General features: G+C 39.1%; 1 protein-coding gene across 6 annotated transcripts in view; it reads right to left on the reverse strand.

Moving 5' to 3' along the window:
- Window positions 1–15,954, reverse strand: part of LOC106671783 (AT-rich interactive domain-containing protein 2) — a 92,561-nt gene that overhangs the window by 37,162 nt on the left and 39,445 nt on the right. For all 6 annotated transcript variants that reach the window (XM_014402735.2, XM_014402740.2, XM_014402729.2 and 3 more), the window contains exon 3: window positions 817–914. In XM_014402735.2, coding sequence (XP_014258221.1) covers window positions 817–914 — 98 coding nt within the window. The remainder of the gene's footprint in view (window positions 1–816; window positions 915–15,954) is intronic.

A 15,954-nucleotide genomic window follows, 5' to 3' on the forward strand; every position in this document is an offset into this window, starting at 1 on the left:
AAGATATGTAGTAGTAAAATAGGTTGACAGGCAAATTTTACACGGGAGGATAGATCTTTTTTTTTATTCCAAGTATCTATATTGTTAGTTAGTGGATGATAACTTACTTCCAAGGGCATCTGTTTTTTCATATCCTTTCATCCCTGTGCAATGTATCTAGGAGGCCCCTCCTTTTTTTTCTAACCTAATAAAGTGTCCAGGGTTTTGTCCTGGAAAGATGGGACGATGTTTTAACAACTTGCAGAACTAACCAACTATCAAACTACCAAAAGCCAGCTTCACAAGTCAGAGAATTGATGTTGAAGGCGTTGACAAACGAGTGCAGGTTCATTACACCATCAAAGTGAAATCTCACAATAAGGTTGCCTTTTATTTTTTTAATAGCTACAGTCACCCAATTATTTATGACAATGTATAAGTTGCGATGTTTGATATAAAAAATGCACAGAAGGCTTTAGGCAAGTTATGACGTCGTTGACAGCGACGCGGTTTGACTTTTGGCGGGAGGTGTATCCGTGGTGCAGAAGGGTGCCGCAGTAGAGCAGTAGGAGGAGCGCGCCTATTTTGGCGGGAAGGGTGCCAATTTTGGCGGGAGATCTGCTCTCGGCTTCACGTGGGGTGCATGGGACTGAGAGCATGGAGGGGATGAGCAGCGCCGCCGGGATGCTATGCTCGCCGGCTATTTCGAGCTGCGGTACCGAAAGCACGTGGCTCAGTTTACAACCCCACCACCGTCGAGGACAACAACAACACAGCTCATCAACATCAACGACGCTGCCATCCTGCAAAAGTAGAAGGAGAAACGGGGCCGCTTACCTCAGGTAGATTTGCTTGATAGCCACGGAGCTGTTCACACATTGTTTCGGTATATCGAAATCCGCAAGAACCTGCTCCCATTCGTTTTTGCTGTTCACCTAAACACAAAACAAAAAGTATTCGTTAAAAAAAAGTCCCAATACAATAACATTCTTATCTTAAACACGATACATTTATAAATATAAATAAGGGAATCGGTACCATCTTCTAATAAAAATCCTTTGTTTTTATACACAAAAGCCTTGTTTGTATTTATACAAATGGAATAAAAAGTCCTGCTTGGGAGTTACGGCGGGCTGCTTTGACGAGTTTCATATCCGGCTCTGCCCATTCACACAAATAATTTTAAATATGTACACGCATTTTTTTTTTAATAGCTAATTAAATCCATTCATCAAATTGCCAAATCGATGCAATTTGAGATTTGCTCGGTATGAGAAACTACTTTATCCTTTATACCTTTTGGTTTTCACCATCAAACTCTATTTCAAACGTGTGAACATGTAGTCTTCAAACCTGCAAACTTCCTCAAGTTTTGCGATTAAGGTGATTAAAGAAAAGCTTTTTTGGACCAGGGCGTGTTGGATTTTTTTTGATAACCACCGTTGAGAAGAATTTTGAAAGAATAAACCATGAAATCTATAAGGGAAAATCTATAATATAAATGAAAATCTATAAGGGCCTTATCATCTAGGCCACACACAATTAATTTTCCAATATATATGCAATAGAACTCTGCACACAGGAAATATTTAAAATACTATACACATATTTTCAAAATGCCAAGAAGTACTGAAGGCTATAAACTCCTCCACCTTCAATTAAAAAGCCCTAACTTATGTTACTGTACGGGTAGATAACTGACGTGGGTACCAGAAAACGAATTTAACTTCCGAGAAAAACTGAGTCAGAAACCTGCCGCCAATGTTGTGAAGATATCGAAGGATGATGGTCTTTGTTGCAAAGCTTTGGTCCAAAAACAGTAGCCTCTTCTTATAAAAATATGCTAAGAGGAACCGCATAAAGTTCTCAACTACCTAGAGGGGTATACTTTTCGTGTCGTGGAAAAATAAGTAACGATTTTTTTATTTTGGACACCAGTGACCCTATATATAAAAAAAACCATTCAGCTTACCCTACAGTGATAGGATCGATCCTAACCCGTTTTTGTTTTTCCGAAAAAGGAAAAGCATCTTACTCAAAAGACAAGGTGAGAGAAAGGACTAAATGAGCAGAGAAAACCCCAGACAGACCTACAGTTGTGGTGCTCCACTTCTCAGCAGTATAAAGCGTTTTTCGCACCACAACCGTATCAAATAAACAAATTATCTGAATAAAGGGCCATCGTCGGACAACACGGATAAAACGTTGTTCTAAAACAGCACAAAAACATATTTGTTTGTGAAGGTGAACTTCTACCCTGGGAATTAATAATTTACCAAAATTATACTAATTTTGGTGTTATAACAACCGGCAATTCTTCCGCCTACCTCTTCGTTTACATTGCCTTGAAAATCGTGGCCCCAGAGAAGGTTGGCTCTCTAATAAAGTGGAAATTAGAAGAATCAGAACCTCCTCAATATTTAAAAATATCCTTCAAATAATTTATTAACTTAATGCTGAAAACAAATTCACAAATAATTTATACGACCGAAAACAAATTTTGGCCGTCTAGGATAATTCCGTACTCAGTTATTCTGTTACAGTTGGTTTGTGTTATTTTGACTTCCTTTTTTTATTTTATCAAAGGTTTTTCTCATCTAAAAGCAGTGAGTATTGGTAGTATTGGCAGTTCTGTCGGCGCCTTTGATGTCTGGGTTTTCCTTTCGCAGAACAGGATGACAGGTCCATCACCTCGCAGAACACACATTTCAACTCACACCTTCTCAAACAGACTTCGACTACAAGAGACCTAAAGTTGCATTTTTAAACAGGACACTGGAAAAACCGGCCGTCATGGGAAAAAAATGCACGATGAAAAACGGATTATTTCTGTAGTCAAACGTAAGACACTAGAGCAAATATTTTGGTTTTAATCCAGGCTATGAAAATAGTACAGGCGTTTTGGTACAGAAACTGTAACGAGACGGACGAGGGCCACGGAGAAAGTAAAAAATTAAGAGAAATTTAGAAATTTGTAATCATTTATCACGAAAAGAAGTTGAGAACGATGGGAAATGCGTACGAGAAGGAAAGTGGAACAACCTTGTGAGGGGAAAGCGAGGATTTTTTTTCCAAGGTGGGGGAATCGATATTCATCGTTATTTCTATTCCGTAAAAGGTCGAGATAATGGAATAAGGAAATTCGTTTCCGGCCAGCCAGGACTAGCAGTCCGGCATCGTTTCCTTCCAGCCGGCAGGGATGAAAGCACTACCATTAGTGCAGGGCTATGTGCGACCAGCCTTGGCCTATTCATCCCCTCTCGACTATTATCGTTCCCCACTTTTTTCCCATTTTATTCAGCTTTGAATGGATAAAGTGGACAAGCGAAGGCCGGTGGAATGCTGCTGGCAACGTGCGCCAAACGGGATTCCACAATTCGGCGACAAAAAGTCCTCCAAAAAAGGGTCGGTTTTTAAGGGCAAGGTGGATGAAAACATCTGTCAAGCGAGATTCCGATATTTTTACACCTGGCGTCAGATGGTATTAAATGCGATTAACCCTATGTTACCAATGGAATCCCTCCCCATTCCATACATCAATACACTCATGTAATCAATAAGTCAATAATTTGTGAAGCACCGTCAAAAATAGAACGTATGGCTACAAGATTGAGCTTAAATAATGGCTAAGTTTATTTAAACGAAACATAACTAAACTGCTGAAAACTAGATTATTAAAATATCAGACACCTTCAGAGTTTTAGAAGCAATATGAAAAAAAAAAAAAAAACAGGTCACATCACCTCTGAATACTAGAAATAACTGAGTACTTGCTAACGGACACTTTTTGCAACGGTACTTATTTTTATACAGACGAGGTAATTTGTGGGTGTGTAAAAATTTAAAATGAAATAAACCAAAATCTGGAACTAAGGTGTGAAAAATCACTCAGTGGTGGCACTTCTACTAGAGACTACGTCTTGATGCCCAACAGGTCGCGAGGCCCAAAGCCGCATTAATCTCCAGTAATATTTTTGTGATTATGGATACCAGGAATTGGAGGAGTTCTGCAGCTTTACAGCTTATTGAACTCGAACTCCTTCCTGGTTCAGTTTTGGGAGGTCGCAACAAGTGTGGGAGTTGAGCCCGTGGGCCGGTGTTCTTCCATTGAAGAAACTCATTTTTGAAGGAGGTCGGGATCGAAAATTCAGGGTCGCTGAGGTCCGATCCCGCCCCGCACCCTCCACTGATGAGGGCCGTGTCAACTTCCATTGCGGCCGTCGCCCTCCTCGGGTCATAAAAAAAAGTTCAGAGGAGACTGTAGCGCAATCCGACCCCCGGATTTTGGGATAGTACGGGTTGTTTTCTAGCCAGTACCCCTGTTGCCTCAAACAATTTGGAACAGAGGTCCCAAGGATTAACTGCCGTACATGAGCACAATTCTCATATCGGGTGGCTTACTCACTCCCTATAAAGAGCCAAGCAATAACAGCTTTTAATTAACTGGGACACAAGAACCTTTCTCTGCGTGCCAGACTCATATAAATGTTTTGAATCCAAATATATGATCTGTATTTGCGGTTTTGAGTCTCTGGGCCCCATCTATTGACCATGCTCTATCTATTAGTATTATTATGATCTATCTTTTTAAATATCTCAAGAAATTATTTTCATGAAAAACAATTTAAAGCGCGGTAGCGTAATGAAAAGTCATGAAATAAAGTGACTAAACGATTAGCCGCGATCCGGCCCTCATATGTTACAAATGCAGTAAAAAGTATTATCAACAGAAAGTAACAGCATCGGTGGGTCGGATTGGAGAAGCTCCTACGAAACAGGAGTACGGTTGATAGGTGGCCCTTGGAAGATCTGAATCGTAGACGAGGCATCATCATCTCACGATTAAGAACAGGCCATGCGAGGTAGACACACGACCACTTACTTTTGTGCCAAACCCGCATATCTCTCCTGCATATATAAAAAGGGTCTCAGCAGATAGCCAAATTTACCAAGGGAACCCCCATTAACGACTATGCATCACACATAAAGGCAGAAATGACAAGCCAATAGGCATGAAACTACTGAGAATAGAGCACACAGGTTATATGACAGTAATTACCGATATGTGCCACATGCAATGAATTACAGACTGTGATCACTGTGCTGGTGTAAGACTGGGCTTCATACTCTGAAATTTTTAGAACAATTCGCATTCTTGATGGACTGAATGCTAGAGCAAGATCGGGCACAACCCAGACTGTTGGAATGTGGGCTTTTCTATAGCAATTGTACTTTTTAATGGTCTTACCATAAAGTGGAATAAATCTTCGAGAAGTTGAGTTGCCTGAGCTTTCACCTTGGCCGTTCTGGCTGTCTGGGATGGTGAGATTTTGATTTGGCATAACTGGCCATACAAAGTTAAAAGTTACCAAATAAAACAAAGAAATAAAAGAGTGAATGGAATAACAGTATTGCTCAGATCGATTAAAGGTGAAAAGCTGGCATAACATGCAAGAATGATGATGCTTGAGAGGATCGCTGAATCCGACCCAATGTTTATCGACCTCAAGTTATGGGTAGCAATCAATGATGAAATTACGATTCGAACAGGCAGCTGCTGTTTTAACTTCTTTGTTACTCGTAGCTCATCTACCTATCAGTTTATTAATGCAGACTTCGTTATAATTTTGTATCTGAAAATCTGCACGCCTTTGAAACTTTACACGATTAAATTCAGGTCGACAAGTTTTAATATACCGACTTAACATTATTTTTGAATTAGGCGCTATTCTAGGGATTGGCTTGGTCGGCTCCCTAAAAATATTAAATTATAAATACTTGAACATGTAAATAGCTAGGAGTCGTTTTATATCAAACTGAGTGGCGAAACGCAGTCGTTCTCACACATAAAAAATCTCATCACTTTCACAATTGTTTTCTCTCGTCTATGCAACAGCGAACTTAGAATCGAACTGTATAACAGCTTGTAGAAGGAATTTCTTTCTTGCATTTAATTTAACATAAGGCTGGATGAGAGAACAGAAGCAGGAGGACCCTCGTTTAACCAATTCTAGGATATAATTTGTAAGTACGGTCTTCTTAAGTAAACGCTAAGAAAGTTGTTTAAAAGAAAAATGCGCGTAGCAGGTGAAGAAGCTCGTGTGGCCCTTCTCACTGGGACCCCCGGATACTTCGGTTTATTTTCGGTTTTATGACATCCCTACATATAAAGTCTAGGGTGGATTTAACGTCCGGCGTATAACAACCGTTTCCAGAAGCGCAGGATATAGGATAATTAACACTTTATGGACTACGGGCTAAATCTTCCTCTCGATGAGGATCCATCATAAATTCGCGTTTCGTGGTAATCGAAATTTCGTATTTCTTACTTGCCACTTAGTTACTAAATCGCTTATGAAATAAAATTATAACATTCCAGTTTTTTCGTTTTGATCGATGAAAATCGTTGACAAAAGACAGGTAATAACAGTAAATTCGAGTGATTTTAAACAGGGGTCTCACAAAAATCCAGAACGCCAAACGAAGGGGGCGTCCTGATTAGATATGAAGCCGATCGTGTGTAGTACAGTGAAACCTCTTGCATGGAGTCATGGGACAGTGTTATTAAAATTTTGTCCATTTTCGATAGGTGTCCTTTAAAGAATGATTTTGATCATGAACAGGTACGTGTGAGGCTTGGAGGAATTGCAACACCATAAAAGGCCCTGAACCTATTCTTGTGATAACAAACACAGAATCCTTCATCCATTGATCTAAAAAAACAAGAGAAGTGTATAAAATCTCGGGTCGCTAGACACTGTAAAAACATGATATGCTAAAACATCTCACACCGAGACTGGCAAACTCACCGATACAATTAAAAAGGGCTAAAACCTCAGAGGAGTGATGGAACTAATAACCGGTAACTGACATCTGAGAAAACAACTCAACATGGAAATATTCAATGATGATCCCATTTGTAGATTACGCAACGAGGAGTAAGTAACGGCCACCTATATCGTCTTCGAATGTGAAGCAACCGTTTAATGGAGACATAACCTGAGATACATTGCAAATACAAGGAAAGGCATTGTAGCAACAACAGTCCCGACTATGAACAGTGTCCTTTATTTAGATTGTCCCCTTAGTAGAGGTGTTAAATAAATCGAAATTGAATCTTCCGTGCTAGTGCATCTGTAACTGTTCTGTTTATATATATGTCGGGGAAGGAAAACGTCCGTTCTTCGCCGCAATATATATTTTACAGTCGACTCTCGATAATTCAACCTCAATAACCCGAATTCCTTGATAGCTCGAATTTTTTTAAATCCCCCTCGTTTTCCTATAGTGTTTGCCCACATTTTTACCTCTGTAAGTTGAACATTTCGAAATGAAAACCTAGATTAGTACGAATTTTCTTTGTAAGCCCAGGCGACCGGCGGTATTTCTTTTTCCAATGGGCTCTCCTCTCTCCCGCTCTCTTAACAGTCCTACACGACAGAGCATGGTACAGTTCTTGCGTATCGGGCAGTTTTTTTTGCTTTTTTCCAATTCGTTCTTGTTTACGTGTTTGTTCATTTGTATATAAAAAAAGTAAGACATTAAGCGTGGAGGAGAAAAGCAAGATTATGTAGGTATTAAAAAAGGGGCGGCATCTCTCAAGAATTCGGCATACCGCCAAACCCCTTACCCACAATTTTAGAAAATAGTGTTAAGTACTCTGCAAGTGGATTAGCCAGCTGTGGATTAGCCAGCTCAATACTTCGATTAGTCGAAAAATTCGATAACGAGAATTTTTAAATTTCCCCGAGGTTCGAGTAGAGAGTAGAATGTATAAAGTGGGAGGTTTATGGGCCGACGAACAGCTGAGGTCATCGCCGGCCCTATCCATGTTTTCCTTTTTTTCTGGTCTTTACACCGTATTTTGTTTATAACTGCAGCCATTTGAGCGTCTCGATCCGATTACTAACTATCCGCTTTTAATAGCTATTAAGCTAATGTTAGCTTCAAGTTTGTACCTCACTTAGACAACCACAGAGTAGTAGTAGACACAACACTTACAAAACACATAATTCTGGTGACACTAAATCCCCCAGAGTACTCAATATTGCTCGAGGCGGGATCGAACATTCTCGCTAATAAGTACTTTTACTCTCCAGGCGTCAGTCACTCACCCCAGAGTACTCGATATTTCTCAAGGTTAAACGCCTTCCTTTCACGCTAATAAATTACATTCATATCAATAAATTAACTTAAACACAACTGTACTGTCAACGTTTCCTCCTCCTTACTTCTTCGCCATACGGAGGCTTCACTATATAGTCTGCATTTCATAAAAATATGGGGAACAAAATCGGCTTAAATAACTATCCACTTTAATTAAATAATAATTCAAAATGTAAGCGTGTTTTCGCTTTTGTTTACAGTTTTTAGGATGTTTTACTATCTAAATCCAGAATGAGTCAACATGGCACGAAACAAATATGAGCCCACTATTTATGAGGCAACTTTCTTTTTTTTCTCTTTTTTTTTAAATGAAAAACCAAAGCAAAACTTACCGTCAAATAGATAGTAATATTTTAAATGTAAATTCTTCTTCAATCAGTTATGCCATAAAATCCTTCGAAGAGCCCGGAAACACGTTAAAATAACAGGAACCGGACGACCATATGCATGTTATTGATATTGTCCCTAATCTCCTAACTAGTGCCATAAGATTTCTTGATACTTGAAGAGATCCCTTTCATCTCTGCTAACAACTGGTCCTTCAAAAAAGACACGTTGCGGCTTCATGAATATTTTTGTATTCCAGAGGCCAATAAAAGCAGAATGGCTACTTTATAATGCTTCCCAGGATGCTACAAACCCCTCCTCAATCTACATTTTAAATGTAATATAACATATTTGGAACTATTTAAACATACAAATAAGAAAAAATAAAATTAAGAGAATCTGAGGTCACGTCATGGCTCAAGTTGTAGAGCAGCGGCGTACCTAGTCGAAGATCGTGGATTCGAATCCAGCTCGTGCCATTGACTTTTTTATCTCAACTAAAAACCTTAATTAATTAAGAGAATCGTTTAAAACAAATTTTACTAGACGAGAGGAATAAAATTGACCATGCCAATGACTCTTCAGGTCGTAGTACAACAACATAGATTATAGTAAGTAATAAAAATATTAAACATTTATTGATTTTATGAGCATGTTTTGATGATGACAAATCAAACTTTCGAACTGAAAAATAAATTTTTAAAAAATGTTGCCTATCAGCTAAATTCTATTAGCAGAACAAGGCGCGTCGGGACAGACGCATCTTGTGTTTTTTGACATAAACGCGCGTACTGCCTCAATTGAGTAAGGTTAAGATTGGAGGCTGGATGATGTCGGGTGGAACGGGATTGTATAATAGTGTAAACAGAGCAACCCTGCCTCCCCACCGACGAAGGAGTCACCCCTGCCACCCCTTCCACCTGTGCTTTGTCACCGGGCTTCCGAAGGCCAAGGACGATCCTATTGAATCTGGAGCTGAACGGGCGGACTTCCACCCCCGCGCGCACACGCCACGCCATCCCAGTGCTTAAATATAACCCAGTCCGGTTAATCCAGGTTTAACTTCCGCCGCGTCGCTTAGAGCCGACCACTCCGGTGGATTTTAAGCAACAAAAACCTCCCTTGATTGGGTGAAAACGACTGAACCTTTGATGATTATGCATGTGCCTTTGTAACACCGTGACAACCTAATTGATCAATTCCAATGGAAATATTAACTTTGTGGTCATACATACTGCATAACAAGCATTCTGTAACCACTATGCGTCATGTACCCGAAAACATTCTTTACAACATCCTATAAAGTATCAACGGTCTATAAAGGAGAGGAAGAACACAGGAGAGCAATAGATACAATGACATAGTATACAAATGGCTTCAAAACAAACGAAGGAACCGTATCGGGAATTTTCTGTATAAGCCCAAAACATGAGTAATCAAACTCATTAGGGAAGTCTACGGTCTTTCAAGCAGAAATACATGTCGCCATCAACGCCTGTGCCCTGGAAAATCTTAAAAGATGGGTACTGGCAAAAAAAAAAAATCCCTCATAAGATCTGATAGCCAAGCAGCCATTAAAAGCATTACCATGTAAAAAATCACATCAAAATTAGTCAGTGATTGCATCCAAAATCTCCTAGGGAAACACAACAACCTGATGATATCTAGGGTGCCAGGGCACAGAGCATGAATTTGATGATTTAATGAGAATTTTGTGCAACGAAATAGCAGAGAGACTAGCCAGAGGAGGATCTGCAAGACCACGAATAGGCCCCGAACCTATACTTGGGATAACAAAAACAAAAAGAATCCTCCATTGCAGAATGGATCCAAACAAACAAAAGGAGAAGTGGATAAACTCTAGCGGCGCTAGACACAGTAAACTTATGATGGGACTACACCCACCAAGATTGGCAAAATCACTGCTGCAATTGAAGAGGGCTAAACTCGGAGGTTGAACCGGTCACTGGCATCTGAGAAAACATCTACGCAGCATGGGCATATGCCACGATGATACCATCTGCAGATTTTGTAATGAGGAGGAGGAAACAGCCACCCATATCATCTTCGAATGCAAAGCAACACCTCAATGGAGATTTAATCTAACATGCGAAAAATTCTAGGGAATGAAATTGTAGCAGCGACAGTCAATGACCTGATACTTCTAAGAAGAAGGATTGATTCTATTGCACTGAACTAAGGAACAAGTAAGTTACAATGAGCCAGAAGGCTGCAGTGCCTGGGGAGCCAAACCCCGCTTCCTAGTATCCTTATTTATTACCATACCATACCATGGGTCATTTGGGACGTACTTTTTTACCATAGTTTGTAGATGGAACCTAACACCCCAAAAATATTCGAGATCCAAACTGGTAGGAGGAGACTATTCCCAGCTGATAAATACAAGTTCATTCTTTCAATTCCGCCTTGTCCTGGAGCTGAATCCCATTTTAATATTCAGTTCTCCTTAAACATGGTATTACTAAGGGGAGTTACCATTTAATCAAGGAAGTAGGTTTGATAAAATTTATCACGGTTTTTACGCTTTTCAACACGGAAGTTAAGTTGTGACAAACCCATGCCATCTCACATCCCATAAACTTTCGGACCTTTACAACCTTTTGAGCAACTTCTGTAGAAAATATTGCTTATATCCTTTCATTTTGACGGTTAAACTTTTCTTTGTCACTGAGTGTTGATTTTAAGCGCACCGCTTAACTGCTGTGCTTAGATGTTTGTTACCTTAATTTCATTTACTTTTGCATTAAAGCAGTATTTCTGCGATAAGCTCTCGTATGAAGTTCTTGAGAAATAAGCCTTTTTCTACTGGATTCTAACAATCCGAACTCATAGCTAGCTGGCCATGGTCCTTACTGACGACGACCATTCCCGAAGCCTATCCTTCTCTCCTTGAACTTCTTTATACCTATCTATGGCGCGATAAATGAATAGGCAAACCTGAAAGGTTTTAAGAATTTTAAAAATTTCACTATATTTACCGACTTGGCTAACGGTTTTGTTCCACCGATCTTCCTATAGCGAAAAACCAACTAACATTACGTGGCTATTGCAACAAAGCGTCATGTGTGTAAGTAATACTGTCCCTCATGTTAAATTAAAGGGTTCAAAGGTTCTGGCAGAACTTATGAAAAGACTAGGCAGTTTAAGGATGTCATTGCAAGAAATTAGCATACAGAACATGGGTTGCAATAGTTCTTGAAGTTCTCAAAATCAAAAGGATCACATTATAAATGAAACAAGGAAAATGACTGAGTCTCGAGTTGTAAAATATGTAATAAAGAAAATAAAAATGGAAACTAGGCGGGGCATTAGACAAATGGGCCGAAAAGTCACAAAATGTGTATCACAGTTGGTAGGATGAAGAAGAAGTCGGGGAGGGGGGGAACCTGGGAGGAAGGTCTTAAGAAATATGCAGGTGAAATTGGTATAACACGGCGAAAAACGAAGGCCTCTGCTGGAATACCGAATTAATGTATGTCTCCCAAAATTTTCTTAAGAATCGAGTACTTTTTTCTTTTCAAGCCAACCTTTGCCGGGTCAGATTGTTAACATGTACAAGTTTGAACCTAAAATGAAATCATGAAATGTAAACAATTTTCACTGAAACATTCCATTTGTAAACATAATTTTATCTAATAAAAGTAGCAAGTTTGAAAATATTTACAGGCGATTTTTTGCCGTTAACAGCACACTAGTAAATCGGGCTAATTTTGCAATGAACTTTTTTCCGAATCGGTGTGATGTGGTTGAAGCCCAAATTTTAGTAGATAGTTAAAATACCAAAGACTACAATGATGGCATTCTCCATGATGATACTTATGAAATGCACTCCACTGGTTTAAAAACAAGGGATCGTAATTCGGAGGAATCAGTTATTTTCCAGCCAAGAGGATTCAGTTAATTACAAAAAATTAAGTCTGTTAATTAATTAACAATCGTTAAAAATTTGGAAGGAAAGACATCCGGCGCGTGAGAAAAAAAATACGAAAGGGCGTGTTTATATAATTTTTTCAGACTGTTCATTAAATAGGTTTTGTGCCAGAACACTTTCAAAAAATTCCATACTTGTTTGCCTTAAAAAAAAAAAAAAATCGTTTTAATAAAACACATCTTTGTATGTTAGCACTTTTCATAAATTCGGAAAAGATTCTATATGCCAAAAGTCAATACGCCAAAATAAATCTTTTATAATGCTGGGAATGGAAAAAAAAGCAAAGTAGAAAATTTTATTTCTTATTTATTAAATTATTATTTTTATGAGAACCAAACATGGTCTACACATCGCAATTGTGAGAAACCAACATGAATTTAAATTGCGTTTCTAAATTCTAACGTTTAGTCCGAGTGTGAACTTTTGTAAACTTTTTATGACCTAAACTTCTTATCCACACGGAAAAGAATTCCGTTTCACGTCTAAACATAACCATTGAGGCTTATATAACGATTACAGTTACAGAAACAGATAATGTTGATTGGGTTAATGCAAGATTATCAAGGCGGGTTTAGATTTCATATCCATTATGTAAGACATAACTAAAATACACAATGTCACGTCAATAATGAACGGTCGAATCTGCAGCGGATGATACGTTAGACGTTGACGATGCGGGGAGCCGACCTCCAGGACGGGAACTGGACGTCTCGGCTGCCTGGAAGGGCGTCGATTCCTCTCATCCAGGCCATTGATTTCGTTGCTACATCACCAGTTAGGAAGTTGACCCGCCCCTTAGCAGCTTAATCGTTACATTTCGGCAACTGAATCTCACCCACGAAACTTCTCTTCGTTACAAAAAGCAAGAAGACCCTTTGCAGGATGCCCTGGATGTACTTGGTTAACTCCCTTGCCATAAATCAAACCTCAACTTGGACAAAAAAACAATAAAATCTTTTGATGTTGTTCAAGTACAACAAGTACTCTACATATAACTTGGACTAGTCCTCTTGTATGGAATTTCCAATTAAAAAAAAAAAAAAAATGAATTAGTTATAAAATTATGAGATGTCCTCTCGGGGACTGGAGAGTGAACCTGTAGTTTGATCGTTAAATCCCAGGCTTACCATGAAAGATAACAACTTGCACGAACTTACAAAAGAGATTTTACTGAACAGAAATGACAGTTGGTCGGCGAGAAGCAATAACTTAAAAATTATCAAACCATACAGGATAAAATGACACAGCACAAGGTTAAGGTTGTTCACTTGTACTGACCCGGCTTCTACTAAAAAAGAGAAGTCCTTTAAGAAACAACAGTACATTTACAACAACAAGAACAAAATATAAAAGTTCATTTTACAAAATTTGTACGAAAGAGTTTATCAAAACTGACACGAGTTTGCAGAACTGCTGGACGTAATTGACGAACAAGCGTCAATAAAATCGATATTTTGATGCTGAACTCCATGTAAGACTTACATAACTAAAATACACTTGTACGGAATTTCCAATTTAAAAAAAAATGAAATAGTTATAAAATTGTGAGATTTCCTCTCGAGGTGTGCAGAGTGAACCTGTAGTTTTGTCCTTAAAACCCAGATTCAATCTCTCAATGATAACTGCACAAAAGAACTTACAAAAGAGATCCGACTAAACAGAAATCACACTGAAGATGGCGGGAAGCAATAGCTTAAAATTATCAAACTATACAAGATTAAAGTAACGCAAGTCAACCAGCAGCAATAAGGTTGTTGAATGTTAACTAGTGCTGACCCATAAGCCCGGCTTCTGTTAAAGACGAAACGTTCCCTTAAGAAACATATTAACACACATTAACCAAAAAATCATAAAAGTCCGTTTTATAAAAATGAGCAATATAAAATATCCAGGTTGACATACGTTTGCAGAAGTACCGGGCCGTGATTGAAATCCGTGTAAATTCGTAAACGAACCTACAGTAGAGGGAGGATTATTTTCGTTCAACTTTGTGGAAACAGGGGAACGAGAACGCAACAGAGACTAAAATAATCTCGTCCATCGGAGACGTCCCCCCTTCTCAACAAGGGCATTTCTTTTTTAGAAAAACCACCCGAGAGTTTCATGCATCCAATTCTGACACGGCCATGTGAAAGATAACAGTGTTTCTCTTTTCGGGAGTTCTTCGTTCGAAGGTTTCTTGTTACATACTAATTCTATCGCAGGGCAACATCCAAAGACTTAAAACTCACAGTAGGCCGGGCCAGGTTGATTTGAATTATGTATATATAAACTCATTCAAATCTTATGTGCGTCGTACACCAGGAGTTTGTTAATTACTGAGTGTGAATGTTTTGTCGATGGGGCTTCATGAAACGCTTCTGGCCGAAGAAGCCTTAGTGGAACGGATCGAATTATAGGCAAAAAGCCCACCCGTTGACTTGATTACTGCCTTTCCAGAAGAAAAACACACCAAGCCACAGTGACCTTCACCTTGACTTGCAAATTGTCAATTTGACGTCATGGGCGCACAGCTGTCAAATGCAGTTGGACTATCGTCCCGTCGGGAAGGGCGGGCGCATACAATATGCAAATTTTCACCCAACGAAACGAACTTACTTCAATTTTAAGTCAGACATACACGATTACACAGGCAAAATTATTAAAATAATTAACGAAGATGATGTCATTGTGTGCTTAATGTGATAACGTGCATTATTCTCAGGACAAATGTCGAAAGGGACGGAAACCAAACAGATAAGAACTATTTGAAAAACAAAACCCTCACTGAAGATGGCGCAATGCCGAAACACGTTGTCGAATTCAACAAACTCGCGAGTCAAGACGGACCCAATAACTGACCCTACGCCGGTTCAGCGTAAATTCGCAGACTCGCAGACGTCATCCATACCCATCATCAACCAATGAATTCGACTGAATATTAAGCTGTATCCTAAACACCCAAATTTAACTGAATTAGCCGACAAATAGTAACACAATTGAAAGAGAAAAAAAAGGCCAAGGGAAATAATACAATACTTACCTAATAATGTTCATCTTTGTTTTGGCTGTAGAAAAACCTTTGGAGCATAGCACAACATGGTGAATAACTAAGGAAAAAGTTGGGCAATGTTTACGAGGAATTATGTTTATGAAGAGAACCCTGATAACGTATGAGCTAATGAATGAGAAAGGGGGAGAGATGAGCGTGAGAAAGAAGGAGCAAAGGAGAGTAGAGTAAGAGAGGAATATGTATGTAAAGGGGCTCACTGCCGACTGAATGCGAAGTAAGGGGGAGAAAGAAGAAAGGTTGTGGGCCAGCGTTTATCGTGACTCAGACCGGTCATTTTCCCCTGGATGAGGTGACGCTCTAGCTTATTAAACCTGGAACCTGTTCGTATGTTAGGGACAAATTGGAGTTTTTCATGATTTGTAGGGACAGGATATACGTTAAAATTAAATTACTTTTTTGTTGGTTATGTTTACAATCGAAATAAATGCACTCCCAAATATTTGGTGATATTCTTCCAGGGAATTTGGGTATTGTCAGC

The sequence above is a fragment of the Cimex lectularius genome, unplaced genomic scaffold (genome assembly GCF_000648675.2).
Source record: "Cimex lectularius strain Harlan isolate CLEC.00 unplaced genomic scaffold, Clec_2.1 scaffold159, whole genome shotgun sequence".
NCBI classification, from domain to species: domain Eukaryota; kingdom Metazoa; phylum Arthropoda; class Insecta; order Hemiptera; family Cimicidae; genus Cimex; species Cimex lectularius.